General features: G+C 44.6%; 2 protein-coding genes across 15 annotated transcripts in view; one reads left to right on the top strand and one right to left on the bottom strand.

Moving 5' to 3' along the window:
• LOC102451696 (putative ATP-dependent RNA helicase DDX60) overlaps positions 1–26,841 on the bottom strand; it is a 113,070-nt gene that overhangs the window by 13,722 nt on the left and 72,507 nt on the right. For 10 of the 14 annotated variants that reach the window (XM_075930183.2, XM_075930168.2, XM_075930171.2 and 7 more), the window contains 5 exons: positions 25,646–25,840; positions 21,558–21,662; positions 20,647–20,788; positions 17,701–17,819; positions 15,482–15,629 (listed from right to left, as the gene is read on the bottom strand). In XM_075930183.2, coding sequence (XP_075786298.2) covers positions 15,482–15,629; positions 17,701–17,819; positions 20,647–20,788; positions 21,558–21,662; positions 25,646–25,840 — 709 coding nt within the window. The remainder of the gene's footprint in view (positions 1–15,481; positions 15,630–17,700; positions 17,820–20,646; positions 20,789–21,557; positions 21,663–25,645; positions 25,841–26,841) is intronic. The other 4 variants (XM_075930187.2, XM_075930186.2, XM_075930188.2 and 1 more) reach the window with 2 other exon arrangements.
• LOC102448131 (uncharacterized) overlaps positions 1–26,841 on the top strand; it is a 64,389-nt gene that overhangs the window by 32,473 nt on the left and 5,075 nt on the right. The gene's annotated exons all lie outside the window — the stretch shown is intronic.

The raw sequence follows: 26,841 nt of genomic DNA, 5'->3' as shown, positions 1-26,841 counted from the left end.
TAACTCTTACTGTATGGTTGATTTTTTTTTTAACTATAATTAAACACCACAAATTAAATATATTTTTTCCTGCCACCTTCAAAAATTGAAACTAGGCTTAAAGTTACAGTGCACACTGAAATAGTGAGAAAATGGTGCTGTGAGCTCACTGAAATATTATTAGAGATAAAATTGCAGTTCCTATGAGAAAAAGGGGGCCCCAAGGAACAAATAAACAGTTTTTGTTTCTGAGATGATTTAAAGAGAAGACTAATGAAGGTATGAACTGCAAGTATCAAGAGGACAGCAACATAAAAAAGGGAGGAGGGCCAACAGCACACGAGGGGACTGAAGGAACAGAACCTGCAGAAGGTAGCAGTGAGGTACTAATCCAGGAATTTGATCCTGCCTTTGTTGCTTATGAAAAATAATCCCTAATGTAAGTGCCCAATTTATTATGGAAGCCAAAACTTTATTGGGGTGTTTTGTCGCATAAGCAAACCAGTCTGTTTCACTTTTCTGGTTTGTGATACTACCTTCTGTAAATTTACAATTACTTGTGCTATAAACAAATGTTTTCCAAGAATATTTGGGTTTCTCTAATAGTGTAAAGCATTTTTTAAATTATTAAAATGTGATTTCAAATAAACATGACAAAACACTGGTATTTCTCATCACTGCTGCAGATACAACATTAATGCAGCACTTCATAACTGATGGGGCATGAACCCTAAGACTCAGAGAGTTGCATCCAAATGCCTGAGAGTTGCAAAGTTCCATGGTTGTTAGGAATTAATTGATACCCAGATGAAATTGAATAAAAAACCTATCTGAGCTGCATGGTGGTTCCTGGTTCTGCTGCTCTCCTAGCTGTGCTCTGCCCCTTTCTGTCTGTGCCTGAGCACACTGGAAGTCTATGATCCTATATATAGGTTTGCAAACAGGAACAGCTAACAGGGAGTTTGGAGAGGGAGTTCTCCAGGTACAAGGAGTAAAAATGGGACCCTTGTGGTAAGTGGCTGCTTGGAGTGTGTGTTTGTGTGTGGGGGAGTTATTTGCTGTGTGCTGAGCTCGTGTTTGTGTGATGGTTGGTTTGTTTGTTTGTTTGAAGGAGCTTCTACAAGGTTTGAAATCTAGAAGCCTCTGTTAATTGGCTGAGCTTCAGTCAGGGGGAGGGGCTACCAGAGCTATATAAGCCTGTGACTCAGCGACCAGGGAGCTTGCGAACAGGAACAGCTAACAGGGAGTTTGGAGAGGCAGATTAGAGGGCACTAGTGACTTCTGACCTTCTTTAAAACATAACTCTTATAATAATCTATATTCCAGAGGTTTAAAAAGAATCCCAGTTTATACTTAAACTTATTCATTAGAAAAATGGAGACAGAAGCCCAGCAGCAGAGTGGGGGCTATCCTGTTTATTACGTCGAGTGTAACATGTATGGTTACCTGCCCTGTGGGCGGGTGGCATATGTGTGCACCCGTTGCAAAGGCGGTCCTGACCCTCAGAGACCGAGTTCAGGCTTTGGAGGCCAGGGTGGCTGAACTGAAGGAACTAAGGGAGGTACAGAGCTATGTTGATGAGACATTCCGGGACACTGTAGTACTGTCCCACCTCCAGTCTGAGAGCCCCAGTGCTTTTAAGGAGGATGAAAGTCTCAAGGGAACAGAGCATTCAATGGGAGCAGAGGGAAACCATCCCGTAGTTGGGACCCTCCTCCCAGACGATGTTGCGGTATCCTCTCGCACTGAGGATACCTCTGAGATGGAGGGAATGCCAGTAAGGAAGAGGCAGGTGTTAGTAGTGGGTGATTCGATAGTCAGAAACGGATAATTGGGTTTGTGATAATTGTGATGACCAGGAGAACCGTATGGTCACTTGCCTGCCTGGTGCGAAGGTTGCGGCTCTCTCGAGGCATCTAGATAGACTTATGTGTAGTGCTGGGGAGGAGCTGGTGGTCGTGGTACATGTAGGTACCAATGACGTAGGGAAGGGTAGGAGAGATGTCCTGGAGGCCAAATTTAGGCTGCTAGGAAAGAGACTGAAATCCAGGACCTTTATGGTGGCATTCTCGGAAATGCTTCCAGTTCCACGCACAGGGTCAGGTAGGCAGGCAGAGCTTCAGAGTATCAATGTGTGGATGAGACAATGGTGTAGGGACTAGGGGTTTCGCTTTATTAGGAACTGGGGACACTTTTGGGAGAGGGGGAGCCTATACAGGAAGGATGGGCTCCACCTAAACCAGGGTGGAACCAGACTGCTGGCACTAAACATTAAAAAGGTCGTAGAGCAGTTTTTAAACTAAGAAATGGGGGAAAGCCGATTGGTGCGGAGATGCACATAAATTGGAGGGAGACTTCTCTTAGAGGAGAATCCATTGATAGAGATTCTCTAAGCTGTAGTCAGAAAGAGAGGAGGGGAGAGGGCAAACCATGGGCTAGAGCTGACAAACAACCACATACAAAGGAATCCAGTGCATCAGGGAAGGGCAGACAAATAAGCAGTGGCAAATTTCTAAAGTGCTTGTACACAAATGCTAGCAGTCTGACTAATAAGATGGGTGAACTAGAGTACCTCGTATTAAATGAGGAGATTGACATAATAGGCATCACTGAAACCTGGTGGAATGATGAAAATCTGTGGGACACAATCATACTGCGATATAAAATATATCAAAAGGACAGAGCAGGCCGGGTGGGTGGCGGAGTGGCACTGTATGTGAAAGATAATGTATAATCAAATGAAATAAAAATATTAAGTGAATCAACATGTTCAACAGAATCGCTATGGGTAGTAATTCCATGCTCCAATAATAAGAAATTAGCAGTAGGGATATATCACCGACCACCTGACTAGGACAGTGATACTGACATTGAAATACTGAGGGAGATTAGAGAGGCTACCAAAATAAAGAACTCTATAATAATGGGAGATTTTAATTACCCCTACATTGACTGGATGAATGTCACCTCAGGAAGAGAAGCGGAGATAAAATTTTTCAATGGCTTAAATGACTGCTTCTTGGAGCAGCTGGTGCAGGAACCCACAAGGGGAGAGGCAATACTCGATTTAGTCCTGAGTGGAACGCAGGATCAGGTCCAGGAAATAACTGTTACAGGACCGCTTGGGAATAGTGACCATAATATAATAACATTCGACATTCCTGTGGTGGGAAGAACACCTCAACAGTCCAGCACCCTGGCATTTAATTTCAAAAAGGGGAATTACACAAAAATGAGGAGGTTAGTTAAACAGAAATTAAAAGGCACAGTGACAAGAGCCAAATCCCTGAAAGCTGCATGGAAACTTTTTAAAGATGCCATAAGAGAGGCCCAACTTAAATGTATACCCCAAATTAAAAAACATAGCAAGAGACCTAAAAGAGAGTCACCGTGGCTTAACCACCATGTAAAAGAAGCAGTGAGGGACAAAAAGGTATCTTTTAAGAAGTGGAAGTCAAATCCTAGTGAGATAAATAGAAAGGAAATAAACACTGTCAAATCAAGTGTAAAAATGTAATAAAAAAAGATTTTGAGGAACAGCTAGCCAAAAACTCAAAAAGAAATAAAAAAATGTTTAAGTACATTAGAAGCAGGAAGCCTGCTAAAAACCGTGTGGGTCCCCTAGATGATCGAGCTATAAAAGGAGCAATCAAGGACGATAAAGCCATTGCGGAGAAACTAAATGATTTCTTTGCTTCAGTCTTCAAGGCTGAGGACGTTGGGGAGATTCCCGAATCTGTACCGTCCTTTGTGGTGATGAATCTAAGGAACTGTCCCGGATTGAACTGTCATTAGGGGAGGTTTTGGAACAAATAGAAAAACTTAATGTTAACAAATCCCCGGGACTGGATGGCATTCATCCAAGGGTTCTAAAAGAACTCAAATGGGAAATTGCTGAGCTATTATCTGTGGTTTGTAACCTATCCCTTAAATTGGCTTCCGTACCTAATGACTGGAAGGTAGCCAACATGACACCAATATTTAAAAAGGGCTCTAAAGGCGATCCGGGCAATTACAGATCGCTAAGTCTAACTTCAGTACCGGGCAAATTACAGGCAGTCCCCGGGTTACATGGATCCGACTTACATCGGATCCCTACTTACAAACGAGGTGAGGCAACCCCGCACTAGCTGCTTCCCCCCAGCAGACCAGGGAGACGCGAAGCTAGCTCCCCCCCCCCCCCCCCAGCAGAACAGGAAGACGCGGAGCGGCTTTTCTCAGCAGACACCTCAGCTTGAGAATAAAGGACTGAGGGAAGTGAGGTGTGGGAGAATAAAACTGAGCTCTGGAGAAATGTTTGGCTAGAGTTTCCCCTACAATATGTACCAGTTCCGACTTACATACAAATTCAACTTAAGAACAAACCTACAGTCCCTATCTTGTACGTAACCTGGGGACTGCCTGTTGTTGAAACAATAGTAAAGAATAAAATTGTGAAATATGTAGAAGAATACAAATTGTTGGACAAAAGTCAACATGGTTTCTGTAAAGGAAAATCCTGTCTTACTATCAGAATTCTTTGAAGGGGTTAACAAACATGCGGACAAGGGGGATCCAGTAGATATAGTATATTTGGATTTTCAGAAAGCCTGACAAGGTCCCTCACCAAAGGCTCTTGTGTAAATTACATGGCCATGGGATAAGAGGAAAGGTCCTTTCTTGGATTGAGAACTGGTTAAAAGACAGGAAACAAAGGGTAGGAATAAATGGTAAATTTTCAGATTGGAGAGGGGTAACTAGTGGTGTCCCCCAAGGGTCAGTCCTGGGACCAATCCTTTTCAACTTATTCATAAATGATCTGGAGAAAGGGGTAAGCAGTGAGGTGGTAAAGTTTGCAGATGATACCAAACTGTTTAGAATACTCAAGACAGAAGCAGACTGTGAGGGACTCCAGGAAGATCTCACCAAACTAAGTGATTGGGCAACAAAATGGCAAATGAAATTTCATGTGGATAAGTGTAAAGTAATGCACATCGGGAAAAATAACCCCAACTATACGTACAGTATGATGGGGGCTAATTTGGCTACGACAAATCAGGAAAGAGACCTTGGAGTTATCGTGGACAGTTCCCTGAAAACTTCCACACAGTGTGCAGCGGCGGTCAAAAAGGCAAATAGGATGCTAGGAATTATTAAGAAAGGGATAGAAAATAAGACCCAGAATATTTTACTGCCCCTGTATAAAACTATGGTACGCCCATATCTTGAATACTGTGTACAGATGTGGTCTCCTCACCTTAAAAAAAAAAAAAAAAAAAAAAAAAAAAAAGGTATTTTGGCCTTGGAGAGGGTACAGAAAAGGGCAACTAAAATGATTAGGGGTTTGGAACAGGTCCCATATGAAGAGAGGCTAAAGTGACTGGGACTTTTCAGTTTAGAAAAGAGGAGACTGAGGGGGGATATGATAGAGGTATATAAAATCATGAGTGGTGTTAAGAGGGTGAATAAAGAAAAGTTATTTATTAGTTCCCTAAATAGAAGAACTAGAGGACACCAAATGAAATTAATGGGTAGCAGGTTTAAAACTAATAAAAGAAAGTTCTTCTTCACACAGCGTGTAGTCAACCTGTGGAACTCCTTGCCAGAGGAGACTGTGAAGGCTAGGACTATAATAGAGTTTAAAGAGAAGCTAGATAATTTCATGGAGGTTAGGTCCATAAAAGCCAGGGGATGAAATGGTGTCCTTGGCCTCTGTTTGTCAGAGGCTGGAGAGGGATGGCAGGAGACCAATCGCTTGATCATTGTCTTCAGTCCACCCTCTCTTGGGCACCTGGTGCTGGCCACTGTTGGCAGACAGGATACTGGGCTAAATGGACCTTTGGTCTGACTCAGTACGGCCGTTCTTATGTTCGTATATTCTTATGGTACCAATATATAGCTGCAGCATGGACCTGGTGGTGGTGGCGGTGACTCAGAAATCAAGGGTAGATGCTAAGTGTTTTGTTCTGTGTTAAATCTATACCTTGTTAGAAGTTTCACAATGTAATTTGATTAGCTTGTAGATGCTAATTCGCTCTCATGGCTTAATGGTCCTATATTACCTTTGTGGATGATTCAATTAACCTTAAAGATATAAGAAAGTAGGAACTAATATTTACTTTATCTTCATCTTAATTCTCTATGCTATAATGAACTGTGTTGATTGTTTAAATGGTTAATTGTGCTATGTTAATGGATGCAACTAATCTATGTGTACATAGAAAATAGAAGATTAGCTTCAAAACAAAAGTCTACACTGTGTGTTCTTCATCAGGGAAGGCCCTGCTGTGACAACTGCTTATCAAGAGGCTTATCAGATTGTAGAGTACTATAAAGAATGTTTCAGGACTGATCGCTTTTATCTGAGGTCTTCTTAAACTTTAATAGAAAAGGACTAAGCCACAACACTGATGTCTCTTCCAGGTTCACTGTGATTTAGCATTTACCCTGGAATTCTCATGGAAGAATTTGAATAAACTCTATGCCTAGATTGCCTATTTGACCATAATTTTTTTAATTGATTCCAGAAAGACTTAGCAATCTCACCGTCTCTGTTATGAAACTAACGTAAGGACTTTTCACATCTCTGTAGGCTATGTCTACACTGCAGGATTCTTCGAGTAGTGTCCCCAATGGGTGCTCCAGTCGAGGTGCTGGGCTCGTCCCGGCGCCGCAAACTGGAGGATCTTCAGTAGCAGTAGCCCCCCACCGGACCGCACATGCGCGACCGCTGTTTTGCGCCTCTCAGCTGAGCGCGGTCCGGCTAGTCAGTTTCCTTTCAACCGTCCGCGGCCGCAGACGGAGTTACCCTAGGCTCCCCCTCCTCTCAGAGGAGTGAGGAAAATTAGTTAGTTTAGCCTTTTCTTCTGTTTCTGTTATAAATTGTTAATATTAGCATAGTGGTAGTTAGTAGTAGCTCTTAGTTTAAAAAAAAAAAAGTTTTTGCCTGTACTTGTCTGTCAAGCTTCAGGTCGCAATAAGGATGCCAGGATCACCTGGCTTTAAAAAGTGTACTGAGTGCCAAGATGCCATGCCGGTATCAGATGGACACTCTCGCTGCATAAAATGTCTTGGGGACGGACATGTTCTCCTGAAGTGCAGTCACTGCGCCAAATTGACAGCTCGCGCCAGGAGGGATCGAGAGCTCCGACTTAGCGTTCTCCTCTTCAACAAAGCCCTCCAGGCTCCGGACACGTCAGCCCCGCGGCCGGCTGGGCAGCTTGATGACCGGATGGCTCAGGACAGTCTCCGCAGCATGGCGAGCAGAGTAAGCAGCGGGGACAGACCAGGAACCTCTGGCCATTCGCCGAGGCTTCCTGCGGATAGAACAGGCAAGGGCTATAGCTCCTCCGTTCCTGTCAGAGCCCACCGCAAGGAACAGGTCCCGGCACCGGTGAGGGGCTCAAGAGTAGAGTCGGTGCCAGCAACGGATAAAACCGCCGCTCAAAAACCACCGGCGGACGCCCCGGCACCGGCTTTTCCTGTGCATGCGCAGATGACTGTAGCCGCAGAAGCGGCTGTGCCGGTGTCCTCCCCAGCTGTTGCTGCGGCTTCTCCCCCGGTGCCGGGGTCAGCGGCACCGGGATCGGCGCCGCAAGAGGGTGCCTCTGCCTCATATCCTGCGGCATCGGTGTTACCCGCATTGGACCTGCAGCCTACGGCACCGGGTTGGCTAATAAACAACCAGGCTGTGGGGATTGCTTCATCATCCCCTAGTCCCTTATACTCTGCACCTCTGCCTGCTTCCAACTCCGCGGTGCCGACAAAAGCACAACACAAGTCAGCGCAGCTCCGGACACCGTCTTTGACACTCGACCATGCAATGTTTTCACCGGGACTGGTGTCTCCTAGGTCATCTTACTCTGCGCATCATCATGCTCCTCATCATCATTATCATTACTCATCGGCCCCAGACCACTACTACCGGTCATCCCACCACTCACCGTCAAGCCGATATCGCCGAGAGCGTTATTCACAATCTCCTTCTCACTACTCCCAGAGATCTTTTCTCCAGGGTCCCCAAGAACCCTAGAATATTCTCGTCGTTATGACACTCGTGAAAGATACTCTTCCAGACGTTCTCCGAGTCCATACCGCAGACATCATTACGACCGTCATTATTATGACAATCACTCTCCTCGGGATAGACGACGTCTCCGCTCGCGCTCACCGCGATCCAGCCGGACTCTATCTCCACAGCCGCCAGTACAATCTTCATCTTCGGCTGCTCCACCGGCTCCGGCGGAGGACTCAGCATCCGTCTATCAGGAGGATGACCACACACATCAGGACCATCAGAGTCTGGTTTCGCCGGCTCCCAACTCACCTTTATCACCTGATGATGCCGTGGTCTCTGGGGACTTGTCTCCTGCGGAGGACCATAGACAGTTCCAGGAGCTTTTCAAGAGGATAGCCCAGTCCCAAGAGATCCATACGACGGACGTGCAACAAAAGCAGCATCGGCTGTTGAAGAACCTGCAACCGTCCCAGAAGTCAAAGATGGCATTTCCCTTTGATGAAGCCATTCTAGAGATTGCCGATGACGTCTGGCAGACCCCAGTTACATCCTTGGCGACTAATAAGAAATCAGACCAGAAGTACTTTATAAACCAAAAGGGGATGGACTTTTTATTCACGCACCCTCAGCCCAACTCCCTCGTGGTGGACGCGGCACAACAGAGGGCGAAGACTTCTCAAGCCAAAAATGCAGCAACTGACAAAGAAGCTAAGCGCCTTGATCTCCTAGGCAAGAAGGTTTACTCTTCAGCCACTGCATCCTTAAGAATGTGCAATTATGCAGAGCAACTGGAAAATCACGACTTCGACAATTATGCTAAACTGGTCCCCCTATTGAACATTTGCCGGACTCTAAATGCCAGATTTTGAAGGTGGTGATACAAGAGGGTTACACCATTGCCAGGACAGCGTTGCAGATAGTGCTTGACACGGCTGATGCAGCTTCTCGAGCTCTGGCTACAGCCATAGTCATGCGCCGAGCGTCATGGTTGCACCAGGCTGTGATCCCAAAAGACATGCAGTCTAAGGTGGAGGACCTACCATTTGATCGGCAGTCACTTTTCGCTCAATCCACCGATCAGGTCTTCCACTCAGGCAAGGACACGCGCACGACTTTGAGAACGCTGGGCATGTACACGCCTCCTTATAAACGCAAGAGATACACGCCCTATAACAAGCAAAGACCGTTTTCTTATGCTACACCTCGGCCCAGACCTTTTGAACAGCAACAACAACAAAGATCTAGACAGCGCCCACAAAAGCGTCGACAACGCTCTAACAGGGCGCCTGTTCAGCAACAAGGTCGGCAGCAAGTTTGATGGGTTGGTCGAGGGACCCTGTACCATCCCCTTGATAGAGACTCCACACAACGTGCAAGGCTTGTTCCATCACCGCCTGAGACCTTATCAACATCGTTGGTCCGTATATCCACCGACCAGTGAGTCTTCGACATAGTTGCCACAGGATAACTCTCTCCCCCCTTCCCCTCCCTCCCCCTCCCTTTTCAGGGACCCCTCTCACGAGAACCTGTTACGACAGGAGGTTTTCCATCTGCTCTCGTTAGGAGCGGTGGAGAGGGTACCAGCCCAGTTTCACAGGAGAGGGTTTTACTCCCGTTATTTCCTCACCCAGAAGAAGTCAGGGGGTTGGAGGCCTATCCTGGACATACGTCAGCTCAATCGTTACCTGCGGAAGCAGAGATTCAAAATGGTCACGTTGTCTTCCATCATTCCGGCTCTCGAGGAGGGGGATTGGTTCGCTTCCCTCGACCTCCAGGATGCCTATTTCCACAGAACAATTCATCCAGCTCACAGGCGATTCCTTCAGTTTGTGGTAGGAGTCGACCACTACCAATACCGAGTTCTACCCTTCGGCCTCTCGGTGGCTCCACGAGTTTTTTCCAAGACCCTTGCAGTGGTGGCTGCTTATCTTCGCCATCTCGACATTACCATCTTCCCGTACCTGGACGACTGTCTACTAAAGGCCCCCACCTTCGACGAGGCTATATGGGCGGTCACCACTACTACCATGATATTCAAAGCTCTCGGTCTCGTAATCAACGCTGAGAAGTCTTTTCTCATTTCGAATCAAGATCTGGAATTCATTGGGGCGAGGCTCGATTCCTCAACTGCAAGAGCATACTTGCCCATGAAAAGGTTCCAACTAATTCGAGATTTGGTACAGACTATTTCAATTTCCCCCAAATCTCGAATACTTACCTGCCTGCAGCTCCTAGGGCATATGGCGGCTACCACGTCTGTAGTTCCTCATGCAAGGCTTCATCTCCGTGGTCTCCAGCATTGGCTATTCACAGTGTACACCCACAGCACAAACAGGGCAGTCTCTATCCCGAACCAGGTCAGGACCTCACTGATATGGTGGGGCGACGCCAAGAACATATTGCTAGGACTTCCCTTCCATGTTCAGAGACCATCCCTGCAAATCACAACAGACGCATCTCTGCTCGGCCGGGGTGCTCATTTACAGGACAGCCAAGCGCAAGGCCTCTGGACTCCCCAAGAATCACTGCAACACATACATTTTCTCGAGCTTCGAGCAGTCTTCAACACTTGCAGGAATTTTGTCCATGTCATTCGCAGTCAATCAGTACAGATCCTCACCGACAATATCTACACGGTGTATTACATCAATCGGCAAGGGGTGCGCGTTCCCGCTCCCTCTGCGCAGAGGCAGTCCACCTCTGGAATTGGGCAATCCGTCATGGTGTCACCCTGACGGCAGCTTACCTTCTTGGCAAGGACAACGTCTGGGCCGACACTCTCAGCAGGAATTTCTTCTCCCAGCACGAATGGGAGCTGCACACGGAGGTCACCCGCAACCTCTTCCAACGATGGGGCTTCCCAAAGATAGATCTCTTCGCCACTCGCAGCAACAGGAAATGTCATCAGTACTGTTCTCGAGTGGGCGCCGGAGCAGGCTCCTTGGGGGATGCCTTCCTGCTAGACTGGAGTCGTCACCAGTTGTACGCATTTCCTCCTCTCCCGCTTATCCCGAGGGTGCTGGAGAAGGTAGCGTCAGACCAGGCAACAATAATTTTAATAGCACCCTTCTGGCCCCGGCAGACATGGCTAACTTGGTTGTCAAGGATGTCAATTGTCGAACCGATACGGCTACCGGTACTGTTCAATTTGCTATCTCAACAGCACGGCACGATGATCCACCCGTGCATCGACCGCATGCACCTGATGGCGTGGCTCCTAGCTGGCTTCAAGGGTTGGAGTTCATGTGTTCTCACGAAGTGAGACATGTACTAATTAACAGCAGACGCCACACCACGCACAAGACTTACCTGCAGAAATGGTGTCGCTTTCAAGCTTGGTGCACGGGATCTCGACCCTCTCTCACTGCCTATCCAGCAGGTATTGGATTATATTTTGTACCTGAAGATGACAGGGTTGGCATGTTCTTCTCTTAGAGTGCACTTAGCGGCAATCTCCGCTTTCCTTCTGCCCATCGGCGGTTATTCACTGTGTGCACACCCCCTCACCAAGAGGTTTTTTAAGGGCCCGGACAACCTATATCCAGCTCACAGGATTCCTCCGGAGCCATGGGACTTGGCGTTAGTATTGGACATTATCACTCGTCCTCCTTTCGAACAGTTAGCATCGACTGATTTATGGATGCTTACAATGAAAGTGGTGTTCCTCCTTGCTATTACATCCGCGCGGCGAGTGAGTGAATTAGCAGCTCTCTCGGCAGACCCGCTGTACACACAGTTTTCCAGTGATGCCGTGGTACTTCGTGTACACCCGGCCTTTCTGCCAAAGATCAATTCTGCTTTTCATATAAATGAACCCATGTGTTTTACAACGTTCTTCCCAAAGCCTCATTCTTCTCCGGAGGAGTCCCGTCTGCATACTCTAGATGTTAGACGAGCGCTGGCTTTTTATCTCGAAAGGACGCGTAGTTTTCGAAAATCTCAACGACTGTCCACAGCTGAACGTTGCAAGGGCAAACAGCTCTCTGCACAGCGCATATCAGGCTTGATTGTCGCCTGCATTAGACGTTGTTACGCTTTACGGAACAAACCCCTGCCTGACCGAACTCGAGCTCACTCTACAAGGAGCATGGCGGCATCCACTGCTTATCTCCGCGGAGTACCATTACAGGACATATGCTGAGCAGCTACCTGGTCCTTTAATCTTACCTTTGCTAAACATTACGCTCTTGTAAACTCTCTGAAGACCAACTCAGCAGTAGCTCACGCAGTCTTGTCTGCAGCGCAGAACCGATGATTCCGAAGCACGCATTTGTCATCGGACCACTGCTGTGGACTCACCTCGAGTGGAGCACCCATTGGGGACACTACTCAATGAAGAAGAGAGAGTTACTCACCTTGTGCAGTAACGTCTGTTCTTCGAGACGTGTGTCCCCATGGGTGCTCCACGTCCCACCCTCCTCCCTGCTTCGAAGTTATATTTCTATATTTTTCAGATGCTTCTGGTTGGGAGGAAACTGACTAGCCGGACCGCGCTCAGCTGAGAGGCGCAAAACAGCGGTCGTGCGTGCGTGGTCCAGTGGGAGGGCTACTGCTACTGAAGATCCTCAGGTTTGCGGAGCCGGGCGAGCCTAGCACCCCGAGTGGAGCACCCATGGGGACACACATCTCGAAGAACAGACGTTACTGCACAAGGTGAGTAACTCTCTCTTCTTCCACAAGAAGCTTTTTGCAGAAGGTATCTTCCGCAAAAACTTCTTGCACAAAAGAGCATCCATACTGCAAAAGCGCATCGAAAAAGCAATGTGCTTCTGCGGAAGAGAGCATCCAGACTGCATGGACACTCTCTCAAAACTAAACCCTGATTGCTATGCACAGAATAGCCACCAGGCCACCTGTGCTTTTTCCTCTTCCCTCTTGTGCAAAAAACCCTTACACAAAAAGGAGTTCTTCTTCGCAGGAGGAGGAATACCTACACTGGAAAAACCCCTCCTTTCTTTCATTTTACTTCACACCTCAAGCATGTTTTTGTGCGACGCTCCACAAGTTTTGGGGCAAAACCTCTGTAGTATAGACATAGCAATTCTGAGCTCTTAACCACTGCAACTCTTTTCCTTTTATTAATAAAACCTTTAATTTTAATTACTAAACTATTGGCAACTGCCTGATTATTGGGTAAAATCTGAAACTCATAGTAGCTTGAGGATCAGTGTCCAGTCCTTTGGTATTGGCAAGCCTCCTATATGATTAATCAAGTTTTCAATAACCTCTCACTTTATGAGAATTGTATCATGAGCTTTTGTGGGCAAAACAGAATTCTTCAGATGACTGGAGTATTAGAAGTCTAGATCCAAGAATAAATAAGTGAAGGGGGGGAGCAGAGGAGGAGGGGGGGAAGAGAGAGACTGTGAGGAGATGGTTCAAGTAGTTACAAGAGACTGATAAGAACAATTAGCCCCACCAAGTTTGGTTGATTGGTTAAGTCATTAGGATGTGGAAGGTAGCCATAAAGATGTTGGCATATTGTGGTGTTACACAAGTGCCCAGTTATAGAGCTCTGTGACTTTGTCCTCACCCACAACTACTTCAGATTCTGAGACAGTTTGCATCTTCAAGTCAGCGAGACAGCCATGGACACCTACATGGCACCACAATATGTCAACATCTTTCTGGCTCACCTTGAAGAACGTTTCCTCAGCTCTTGCCCCCTAGCACCTTTACTCTACTTATACTACATTGATGACATCATCATATGGACCTATGGGAAAGAGACTCTTGAAGAATTTCACAGGGATTTCAACAACTTCCACCATCCCCCCCATCAACTTCAGCTTGGAACAATCCACATGAGAGATCCACTTTCTTGACACTACAGTGCAATTAAATGATGGACAAATTTCCACCACTTTACCTGCCCACCGCTACACTTACCTTCATGCCTCTAGCTTCCATCCCAGACACATTTCTCAATCTATTGTGTACAGCCAAGCCCTAAGATACAATCGGATTTGTTCCAATCCCACAGACAGAGACAAACACCGATAGCATCTATGTAAAGAATTCTTAAAACAGAAATACCCACCCAGAGAAGTGAAAAAAAACAGGTTGACAGAGTGAAAAGAGTACCCAGACAGGAACTACCTCAAGACAGCCCCAAAAGAGAAAACTACAGAATTCCACTCATCATCACCTACAGCTCACAACTTAAACCCCTCCAACAGATTACCAACAATCTACAACCTATCCTGGAAAATGACTCCTCACTCTGAGACCTTTGGGGTCAGGCCAGTCCTCACCTACAGACAACCCCTTAACCTCAAACAAATTCTTTCCAGTAACCACACAACACACCTCCATCATAATCATCCAGGAACCTACACCTGCAATCAGCCCCAGCGCCAACTCTGCCCACACACCTACACTAGCGATTTCATCACAGGACCCAACTACATCAGCCACCAAATCAGAGGCTCATTTAACTGCACATCCACTAATGTGATCTATGCCATCAAATGCCAGCAATGCCATGTATATTGGCCAAACTAGACAGTCTCTACAGGAAAGAATTAATTGGACACAAATCAGATATCCAAAAAGGCAATACACAGAAAACTGTTGGAGAACACTTTAATCCGCCCAGACACTCATTAATGGATCTCCAAGTCACCATGTTATTTCAGGCCAGTTCCATAAGCCAAATACACAGGGAAGGATTGGAACTTAATTTCATTTACAAGTTTAATTCTTATGCAAATGGAATGAACAGGGACATCAGCTAGCTTTCACACTACCTTCCACATCATAATGACTTAACCAACAAAACAGTGGAGGTTCTAATTGTTCTTATCAGCCCCTTGTAACTAATTGAACCATCTACTCTCTGTCTCTCTCTCCCCCTCCTTTTCTCTCTTTTTCCTCCTCTCCCCACCCCCTTCCCTTATTTATTCTTGGATCTGGACTTCTAATACTCCAGTCATCTGAAGAAGTGGGTTTTGCCATCTACATGATACCATCTACATGTTTTGTTAGTCTTTAAGGTGCTACTAGACTGTTATTTTTTAATTTTTTCCTGTTACAGAATAACTCGGCTACCCCTCTGAAGTTTATGAGAATTGGCCAGCAGAAGTTCTGACGGGATTTTGATCAGACAGATAGTTGCCCTTTTAGCTCTTCTCAGCACAAGAAAAGTCAATTTACAGGTTCTGGCAGTTATACCTAATACACATACTCCATTCTCCCTCCCCTCGCCCCTTTCATAAAGGAGTACTTTTGATTTGATTTTATTCCCTACTCAGAATCATGAAAGGATAGTAGCTGACCCATGTGCCTCCTCCCCTGTACCCTGTAATTGCTATAATATCTCAATATAATCTGCAACTACTGTACTCATTTGTAGAATGATAGAAGCAACAGACTGTATATGTCTGTATTAGCTGGGCTGAATTCACCAGCCTTTAACTGTGTAACATTTTGCTCACCTAAGTCCCCAGTATCAAAACTATCAGTCATTCAAATTAGTATGCATTTGTATGTGTTTCCAGTGCCTACCTATCCTTGATAAAGGAAGTTGGTATTCTTGTTCCATGTCAGCCAGCTTGGCAACTGTTAGAAGAAAACAACCAAAATTCTTCTTTATTTTGCAGTTATATTCATGAACAGCAGCAGAAAATTCTTCTGGGAGATGTTCTAGAAACACCTGCAATAACATACAACTGGTCTTATTTAGGGAAACTATTTCTGGTATCTGAGAGCATTAGTTCTACTACAATGCAAAAACACATTTGTCAGGGTTATAAGCAAATACTGGAACAACTATAGTGTCAAACATCATAGCCCAGATTTTCAAAATGTCCAACTTTAGATCCCTGTAGTTAGGCTACAGTTAACAAAACTTAAAATTATGGAATTTTTGAAGATACAGAGAACTCAGCATATAATTCCATATAACTTTAAGTGTTCATGCTGGTGCAAAGAGGATTGGGGTATGTGTTACTGCACATAGTTCACAACCCACTTCTGCACATCTTAGTGCCTGACTTTCCACAGGCACTCTAGCAACATTAATGTTTCTACTGCTTTGTGGCCACTGGTCACAGCTATCCAATAACCCCTCCTAGAAGCTATAAAATTAAAAATGGTCTTTTTGTGTTTGGATATTGAAAAGTTGGCTAGAGGGGTAGCTTCACACACAAGGGCTGTTCTTAAGCTCTGTCCTTTTATCCCATCCCCAGCTGATCTCACACAAAATTACTTGGAGTTCAAAATGTATATTGTTTGTGTGGAGGGATACTAGTGACTACATCACATTTCTCCTTTTCTGCCCTCACCCTGTCCTTCCCCTGTGCATAATCAATGTTATTGTCCATTATCACACTTCTAAAAATGTTGACCCCGAATTTGGATCTAGGTGTACCAAAGAAAAGGATACATTTTCTAGGGCCAATGTTCTAGTCTAATAGATTTCACAGATGATAGCACTTTAGACTGGAGATCAGAATTAGAATGTGAGGCAAGAAAGGAGGAATTATCTTAAGTTAAGAAAAAGAGACACGTGAACATTGTTTAGAATTTTTAGAAAAGGACAGTTTAATCAATACACTTAAAAAGAAAATACCATTATCACAAGAACTATATAAGCAGCAGTATCATCTCTAAAGAATACTTGGACAGTTTTCACATAAATGAGGACCCACTGGACCCTTCTTGGTTAATTGCTACTCTTTTATAGTTCTTAGTAATTAGATCTTTTGTAACCCCCTTTTTCCTCCCTGGGTTACTGGGGAGCAGGTCACATTAACAGGTGTGCCTGGGCGCCTGGTGTTTTAACCCAAAAGAGATCCTGAGCACCCCAGTGGTGATGGTGTTTAGTTGGAGAGCCCTATCCACCCCCTTGCTGCAGTCCCTTGCTGACAGTGAATGTAAAATGGTGGTGCCTCCACCTGGCTGGCCTTGTACACACACTGGTGTGCCTTGAGAACCTCCAGGAATATACTCATTCCAACATAAATCTGGATCTAATTTCAGAACAACTACTAATCATATACATCTAATAGAACACTTTAAAATAAACAATCTTTACTTAACTTAAATAAACAGGGATTAACAGATTCACAATGAATAGCATTAACAAACACATAACAATAACTAAAGCTTATATAGCTAGACAACAGTGACCCCACCCCAGAGTTTGCACTCCCTTAGACTCAGTCCCAGACACTTACGTGGGCGCGCTGATGTTGCAGCTGTAGTGAGGATTTGGTCCAGGCTAAACAGCAGCTCTGTCCCAGGCAGCACTTTTCCAACAAGGCCCAAAATTACTGCCTTATGCTGTGCCTATAGGAAGCAGCCTGCTAACTCCCAGTTCCAACAGGCATCCAGTAGCTGCACTCCAACAGCCCCTGCACTGGGTCAATGTCCTTGGCAGCAGCCTGGCTCCCCCTCTGGTTCCAAACTCCAAGGCAGAGTCCCAGACTGCTAGGCCTCTTCTTCAAGCACATGGAAAGAGCCTCCTCTCTCCCCCCAGAGTCCTCCCTTCCTGTTTTTTTCCAAGGACTCATGGGAATTGTAGTCTGGATTATAGCACCCATGGTCTTTTCAGAATAAAACAGAGGCCCCTTCAGTAAGGGGACTACACTTTCAAAAAGGAATTGTCTTTTCACTATATATATATGCAGCCTTTAGAATAATGGCCCACAATCCCTAATTAGGGCTTTTGCGTATTATCACAATGCAAATAATACATTCATTAATTCACATTCATTCTTTACCTTTGACTGGCAAGATGTTCTAAATTTTGTAGCACAGGCTGGTAGATACCTCCTTCCAAATAAGTTTGCTAGCACTAGTACTAATTGCACCATCACAGCTTCAGAAAAAACAGCTGAACCTATTTCAAACAGAAAGTACACTTAATAAATATGCAAAATAAGAAAATGTATTTAACCTTTAAATACACACTTCCAACTTGAGTTCTTGTAATTTTAAAAATAATTAAAAGTAATTGTAGATTCTATATCTCTCCATGATTTTCTCTATCAACTGTGGTAATTTTTATTGTAATATTTTCCTGATTTTAAAATTTTTTTGCTCTTTCGTGTTCTTGTGTTAAGGACCTACACAAATAATAAAGAAAACTGGGGGGATGAACTTATTTATTGTTATATACAAAAAACTACATTAAGTAGAACATTAAGGTTGAAAAATCAAGTACTCAAAAATTAGGAAAGGCTGATTTAAAGACTTTGAATTACAGACAATTCACCATTTCCTCTAATTTAAACGAACAAGGGATCTGTGACCCGTGCTGCAGAGGAAGGTAAACATTCACATTTATTTATTTTCTCAAACCCCCAGTGAGATGAGGGGATGGTATTATTCTCTTTATATATATGGGGAACTGAGGCAAAGAGAATATGGTCAAAAGGATGCCCTAATATGTATCTTCCCACACTGACCTTGAGTCATCCTGCCACTCATACAGCCTGTCTTCTGTGGTTCCTAGTCAAAGTCACCCTCTCCAGGCGCCTTATCCAATCTCATCCCTCTGTTTCCTAGTGCAACTCTTAGTCCTCTCCAGTTCCTGTCCCAGTCTCTTTGCCCAGCCAATTCTACTTCTCATCCTGCCCCTCATCTGTCTTAACTCCCACCTCCACCACACTGGTTCTCAGTCCCAGTGTCCCTTATCTCACTCCCAGTTCCAGTCTCCTTTTTCAGTCAGTTGTAGTCTTCATGGCACCCCCACTTCCAGTTCTTCTCCCTTAGCCGGCAGCACCAGCCTCCACCCCACATCCTAGTCTCAATATATTCCTTCCCCCTCCAACCTCCAGTCTGGCTCTTGTCTCCTCTGCATTCAAATTAGGAAGCTTATTCCTCCACATGCCCAGAGTTTCAATTGCAGGAAAAGTACTGCTTAGCATCCTGCAATCCTGGATTGCGGTATATTCAGTGTGGATGGATTCTTCAGAGATTTTAGATGTTCAGGTCTGACATGGTTCTACTGAGCATATGCAACCCTTAATTTTTCAAAGGCTTATACTATGGCCAAATTTGGACAGACTTTCATGAGGTCAGCAAAAGGCATATTCATGACACAAAGACCACCCTAAGCCAAATTTCAAATCTCTGCTCTGAAGTATGGGAATACTAGACTAGCGCATTTCAAAGAAAAAAATTGCCAGAATGTTTCAACATGAGCAAACAAATGAATATTTACCTAGCTTCTTTTTTGGAAACATCTGACCACTTTGGCTGAAGTTTTCCAAAATTATTCAGACCGAGGCAGGCCTTATCATGAAAAGCTTCTGCCCAAATTATTAAAATCTCGCAAAAGTATAGACAACTGAACCTAGGGTCTAATAGTGGGATGTGTCTGGCAAACTTAAAGGTGGTGCTAACAATCTCTTCTGCAACACAATATACCTTTTTGATTTGTGGAATTTGCTATTTACGATGCCACATATTCATGGGGTCTCTCTAGTCTTGGCCGGGGGGTGGGGATTGGTAGGGGCCAGGAGCTGTAGGAAGTTCCCTGTGGCTCCCTGTAGCTGTAGTGAGCTTCCCCACGGCTGCCAGGAGACAGGGTGAGTTCCCCATGGCTGCTGGGTGCACATGAATTTGGGAGCCACTGGGAACTGACCATGGCTCCTGGCAGCTGCAGTGAGTTCCCTGCAGTTCTGGCCCTCACGGTGAGTTTGGGAGCCATAGGGAGCTCACTGTGGGGGTTGGAAACCATCATCCCCCCGCATTTGTGGATTTCGCCATGCGCAGTTGTGCCAGAAATGCATCCACCGTGAGTGGCGAGGGTTTCCAGTACAGGAGATTTAGTGAAACTGAGTATGCAAAACACACTGTCAAATGCAATAATACATTGAAAACAAAAGTTTTTTCCTCTGTAAACTATTTCAACTTTGTCAATCTTTGACATTTTATTGTACAGACAATAAAAACATTCAAACACAAGTAATTTTTAAGATGAAGGCGTTATTTAAGCTAAACAAATGTACAGTTTGAAAATCTTAAAACATCTAAAGACTTTATATATGAATTACCTACCAGAACTATATTGTAACATGGACTGCAAATCAATGAAAACTAGAAATTTGTGTAAAAATTCTTGGGACCCAATCTATGTTTGCAGAATGGGACCTTTGTTTTTTTAACTAAGCTCTGTTTCTGTTTGTAAGTTTCAGCATGATACACACGAAAGCTTCAGTATTTGTGTACAGAGCAAAAGGGTGAATATAAAACAAACTGGGTTAAAAAATCTTAATACATTTTCATTTTTGACTGGGATAATGGAAGAGACATCAGAAATAAGGTCCACAGAATGGGGATTCAAAATGGACTTTGTAATGCAACCCAGCTGCAGCCTTAACTATGGAAAGACACTGTAACTCCATAATAACAATGAAGTTTTACATGATCGCTTTGATTTTTTTTTACACAACTACAATTACTACATTTGAAAACAAATTACATTTATACTATCTAGAGTGGGTACTGCAACTGTTTTAGACATTAACCTTAGTGAGCATATAACAATAGAAAGATTCTATTAACATATGGAAGAAAGTACATGTCACATGTGTTTTGTAATTTTCTAAATTAAGCACAGAGCATTAATGTTAGAGCACATAATATATATGAACATGGTTTAGATTGTCCTCCACAAAAATACAGTTGCATTAATTAAAAAGTATGAGATATTAACTTACCATTCTCTATTGGCTGGCACAGTTTGTGGAACAAACCTTTCAGTAGAAAGCTAACCAGGACAAAATTTGAAGGTTCATGATAATATAAATGGGACACAAGTCCAGTAAATCCCATAGGATTACATTCTTGATCCAAATAGCCCTAGTTAAAACATTTTGTTAAATTAGTTCAAGTGTGCAAGATACAAAGTGCTGGACATTATAAAGTTTCGTGAATTGAGGCAGGCACAATTATTAACATTTTGTCTTTGGGAAAATCCTGTCTTCCAATGCATATTATATATATGCATTATAAAACATCTTGTGGATGGACATCTTGCCATTGATCATATTTATGTAGGCAACAGTATTAGCACTTCACAAAAAATGAACAGCCTTCATGTAAATGTAGGACTGAAACACTAAGGCTACATCTACACTGCAGCTGTATCCAGGAATAGCTATTCCACACTTTTGAGTGCATCCGTTATATAACGGGCTCACTATTCAGACATCATTCCACAAGAAGTAAGGGACATTTGGGTATAGGTATTTATTTCTAAGTAAGTGCTGTGTAAACAGCGCCAAATTTCTAAATAAGCTATTTCAAAATTTATTCAAAATAAACTACGGAATTGGCATACCTCAAATTGTGTAGCTTATTTTGAACGACAGGGGCAGTGTAGATGCACCCTGTGTTTTTAAAATTGGGCTAAACTCCTCTTATTTTATCTGAGGTTCTTTCAGCCAGTTTTTCTTAAGCCTGAATGGTTCTATAGAATATAAAAAGAATGACACAACACTTATATGAAAGAAATAAGAGTTTCTAAAATTTTTGGCTTTTTTTTCAGTAATGATTGAGAAAAAAAAACTATGTAACACAAAGTGAAATTCTGGATATAGGCTCTTAACCAAATAGACTTAAAGCTTACCTCTTTGACAAGAAACTGCAAGGAAAAGATAAAGTATACTTTTAACATTTCAGCATTCCTTTCTTGTTTGAAGGACAGTAGTGAGTGCTTCAACACTGACAGCACCTAGGTAAAAAGAGATGAATTTAGGAATTGCAATGTTTTAATGCCTCAAACAAGCAACGAAAGTAGGCCCCAGCTCCTATAGAATGTTTTTACTTTTAACTGGGAGGTGGGTACCTAACTCTTTCAGGTGCTTTTAAAAGTCCAACCCTGTGATCAGATCATACAAAGATTAAGGCATGTGCTTACCTTTATGCAATGTGTAAATGCATAAAGTTAAGCAGATGCCTAAATCTTTGCAAGATGAGGGTATTAATACATACTTAAATACAGGTTGGACCTCTATAGTCTGGTCTATTGTTGTCAAGCAACACCTGTGGTACGGCATCCCTGTGGATGCTCTTGGGCTGGAACACTCACAGGTAAAAGCCAGGCCCTGCACTCACCAATTCCTCCTCTGCCCTCCCAGAGCTTCTGGAGCACTGCAAGAGCTATTTGCAGCACTCTGGAAACTCAAGGAGGGAAGAGAAGAAGAGAGGACCGGGAAACACTCAGGGGCCGAAGACTGGGGCTGCATTCCTAACCACCACTCATAGGGCTCCTCAGCCATCCTGCCTCTTCTCCCGAGCACCCTCTAGTTCCCACTCGGTCAATGCTGTCCCTTTTGCTGCTGTCAGAGCAAACCACACAGGCCAGCAGCAGTCCAGCAGATTCACCCACTTTGAACTGGCCAGGTCCTGAGGGTGCTGGGCCAGAGAAGTACAATCCATATTTAAACTAAAATGTGCATTGTTTTACTGTGGTTTGAACATATTGTACACATTTCTAAGGGCTATGTTCAGTATTTTAATAAACATATTTACTTTTATTATTTTAAGTAGCTCACCCAGATTTTCTTGTCAATTAATTTAAGTTAGTGCTTTATTTTCCTTCTATCCTAGGCCTTTTATTTTTCCTCCAAAGAAACCAGATTTATGTTCAGTTATTTCCCTTCTTCATCCTCTTTTACTCATTTATCCCACTTGTAGTTGAAATCCTGAATTTTGCAGGAGCTTCTGATTCTTTATGTACAATTAACATGAACAATATGGAAAGGCAGACAGAGTGGTCATACACCAAGCTACATGTATCATGAAAGGGGAACCGTTGTCTGGAAAGAGTGAAAGTTATTGCTCTAAGAAATGTCCTAACAGAACTTTACAGCTCTTGGGGCCTACCCACATCCTCACACTATTCCGAATTTAGGTTAGATTCTGGACGTTTTTCCTCTTTGCTTGTTGCCTTTTCACTTTGACATCTTCACTCCTTCCCTTAATCCCTGCCGGTTTTGCTCTGTTAACCATCGTTGATCCTGCTCATCCTCTTATTACCTGTAGCCCTAATTGCCCTGTGTATAATGACCATATTTTCTGAACCAAAAATAGGGACACATTAGCCATGCCCCAACCCCTTAAGCCCTGCCCACTTGCCACAAGAAGTACCACCCCCAGGGTAGTATTTCCAGGGTCAAGATGGACACGTGACCACAAGTAAAGGGTGTCATGTGACCCCTCTAAGGACTCCTCCCACCATCCTCTACCAACAGGGATGGGTTTGGGCCCCATAGGAACCCCTCCCCCCTCATGCAACTATACTACAATTGCATTGACCCAGGGCTGGGTCCAGACCTAAGGTCCCATGCCACTGCAGCACTAGGGGTCCAACCTCGATTCAAGATGAGATCCAGGATCCAAGATCTATTACTTTGCAGTGGAGATGCAGCCCCATTTAACTCATAGTCTGGGAATCATCCAGAACTTTCCCATAACTTCATGGAAAAGCTTTCTAAGTTCTTTTAATGGATGATGCTTACCGGCACCAGTTAACGGGTAATCAGAAGGGGTTGGAGCAGCTCCCCACCTGCTGTGGGTAGGGGGCTGCTCCAGCCCAGAAGAGGGCCCATTGCAGACAGTGGTTGCTCTCGTCCAGATCAGCCTGTCTGTGGCGTTCTGTAGGCAGGGACTGCGCCACTGTCTGAAACAGCCTCTCTCTGTCAGGAGTCCATCTTGCTGTGGACAGGGGTTGCTCCAGAAGAGGCTAGGAGCCAACAGCAGCCCCAATATGACCCAACATTAACTGATTAATGGGAATTTATATCCCTAATGAGATGTACTGAAACTGCATTTTTTGAAGTTACTGCAAAACTATCAAGTGTCCTCTGTTTCCAAAAGCCATACTGACAATATTGAACTAACCATGACAATTGAAGGGTGAAGACCATGTCACTAACCCTTACCACCACTGCTTGAAAGGTACATTTGCCATGGAGGTCAATGGAGCTAGGCTATTTTATATGTAAATCTACTGAGAAATGTATATGTCAGTACCAATAATAATTGCCAAATGAGACCACTTCTGAACCAGTTTACGAAAAGCCTGACCCAATTTAAACTTTAGGCTAGAATTGGGCCCAAAGCAATCTGTTGATATTACCAAAGAAGATCCAGTTAACATTTAATAATCCTTCAGAAATATAAGGGACAAGTCATGAAAACCCTCTCTGTAGAGAGACGATACAACCTGCCTCCAGTGGCATCTTAGCACACTGTTTAAATCATCAATTGCTTGGATGAGGAAGACTCACAAAGTGTCTGTCCATCATCCACAATGGAGTGGCACAGTAATTTCACTGCCCTGGTAACAGATCTGTGGGCTTTTGTGGACCAGCAGGGAGCCCAGGGTAGTCTCTCAGGAGAAGAGACCAGAGGTGCCTCTGTTTCCTTGGTTCTCAATCTTTTTGTCCTGTGAACCACTTGGCTCTATGTAAACCTTTCCACAGACCACCAGTTGCTAATGGAAACTCACCATTAATTACATAATTATGCCCAAGCCATTTTGCTAGTGGTGCAGCTAGTGGTGGGGAGAACTGTTTGATTTAAATTATTAAACAGATTAAGCATTTTAACTTTCTCATGTTAGTTTATGAAACTTCATTTTAAATAAAATAAAATATTAATTTATATCCAACTCAAAAGGTTTCAATGTTTACTGTATGGCAGGGGTGGGGAACCTTTTTTGGGTCAAGGGCCACTGAGCACAAAAAAATCAGTTGTGGACCACACAAGTGAGAAGCAAAAAAACTCCTCAGAAAAAACAAACTGTCGCTGATGTTGCCTCCAACTGTAACACCTCACTCCTCTCGTGCTCAATACCCTTGAGGCAAAGGGAAAGGACAGGGAGAACTGATGTTCAGGGCTTCCTATAGGCCACATTTACTTTTCTGGAGTTCTGGAGTTAGTTGATTTTATGGATCATCTTAAGCTCTGGGGTGGGGGCAAAAATGAGGGGGTCAGTGTGCGGGACAGGGTTGCCAGTGGGATAGAGATGGGGTGCAGAATCTGGGAGGGAAGTGGGGTGTAGAAGGGGGAGAGGTTGCGAGGTCTGGGTGGGAGGTAGGGTGCAGAAGCAGGCTGGGTGCAGGGTGTCTGGCCAGGTGGAGGGAGCAGAAGCTGCTGGGGTAGGTGTCCGGCCAGGAGGGAGGGTGCAGGAGCAAAAGAGGGTGTCGGTGCAAGATGGGGTGTGGGATTTTGGCTTCATGCCCCTTTGCAGAGTGGAAAGTTTCTGGACAGAGAGCTGCCATTATCCCAGTGGGCAGGGCTGGCGTCACTGTGAGGTGAACTGAGACGGCCGCCTCAGATGCCAGACTGTGGGGGGACGTCACTAGGACCCAAAGTGTAGAAAATTGTGTCTGCTGCTGGTGCATATGTATTCTCTGAGTAGTATCATGAGAGGAGTAGAACAGGAAGAAGACAGACAAAGGTTTGGCCCAAGTGAGGGAGCATGGGGGTGTCATTTGCGGGGTGGGGAGGGGGAGGAAGCCCAGCTTAGCTCCCCCCCCCCAAACAGCGAGGCACCCGTTCACCAACTCCAGCTTCTGAGAGGGGTGATAAGGAAACCCCGACTCCACCAGATCAGCTCCATACACTACTGTTCCCCCAGTGGGGTGAGGAGAGGCGGAAGGGAGAAAGTGACACCGCTCTAAGTGCACCAGCTGAGCCCAAGCATACCTCCAGAGGGTGGCAGCATCCCAGCCGGGCTCTGTGTGGCCTCCACCTGGGTGCAGATGGCAGCTCAAAAGCACCGAGGTCCGGGAGCGGCTCCTTGGTGCCTTTTGCCACGGTTTCACCTAGCACCCCCTCCTCTCCTGAAGCAGCAGTGACGGTGGCTGCTGTAAGACGGAGCCCTGCATGACAGAGGCAGTCCTGCGGGGGAAAGGAGAGGGCCATGTGGCGTGTGTTGGTGGGGCAGGAGGTGGCGGGAACTTGCCTGGTGGCGTACTGGAATGTGGGGAACTCCTGAAGCCATACCAGCTGCCTGCCAGCAAATCGCCAAGGCAGGGAGCCATCTATGTGCTCTGTGAGGAGATGGGGAGGAAGAGTGTTGCTGCTGTGCCACGCTAGGGGATGAGTCTGCGAGCTCTGGCAGCGGGGGGAAGGGAAATAAATGGCAGTGCACCAGCCATTTGTAGCTTGCTGCTTCTCCAGCAGAGCTTTTTGGGACATTTTGCTATTTGATCAGGACACCAAGACAGAGCACTTAAATTTGGGATTGTCCCGGATTTTCCGTGACATATGGTGAGCTCTGTGACCTCCTTTGTCTTTTCTCACTGCGTCTTTTCTATCTGTTTTTTCTGCCTCATCCTACATCTGCTAGGTAAGACATGAAAAATATAACTTAAAACAAAAATGTTGAACTAATATGTTTTCAAACCAATACTGATTAAGTCTGTATGCTTCATCACTTGTTCACCCTTTGTCTGATGTCTCTATTTAAATTAAAACCTTGATAGACTTTATACAGTCTCTCACATGTTTTATAGCAAAAGGTGAATGGGGAGTAAAGAAGAGAAAACAGAACTAGTAGAAAGAGATAAGGAGGGGACACAAACAGAGGAAGTAAGAGACCAAATCAAAATAGCAACTTCTATAAGCAACATAGATGTTTTAATACTAAAACACCTTTGTAGAAGTAACTACAATATGCTTTTTGAAAGACTAAACCTTTAACCAACTTGTTGGCAGCATCTTTTCTTCTGCTAATGTGATGTGGTATCCTCATAGCACAAGAGACTTTGGGGTACAGCTAAATTGCAAAATGAAAAATAACCTCATAGTAGTGGGTCTCAAACCCCAGGTCAACTGACCCAGGTTCTCAGGGCTTTCATTGTGGGGCTAAAAATAGCAGCGTTGATGTTCCCACTCAG

This window comes from Pelodiscus sinensis, chromosome 4, assembly GCF_052426305.1.
Source record: "Pelodiscus sinensis isolate ZL-2025 chromosome 4, ASM5242630v1, whole genome shotgun sequence".
Classification (NCBI taxonomy): Eukaryota; Metazoa; Chordata; order Testudines; family Trionychidae; genus Pelodiscus; species Pelodiscus sinensis.
This window is presented reverse-complemented; position numbering and strand designations above follow the sequence as displayed.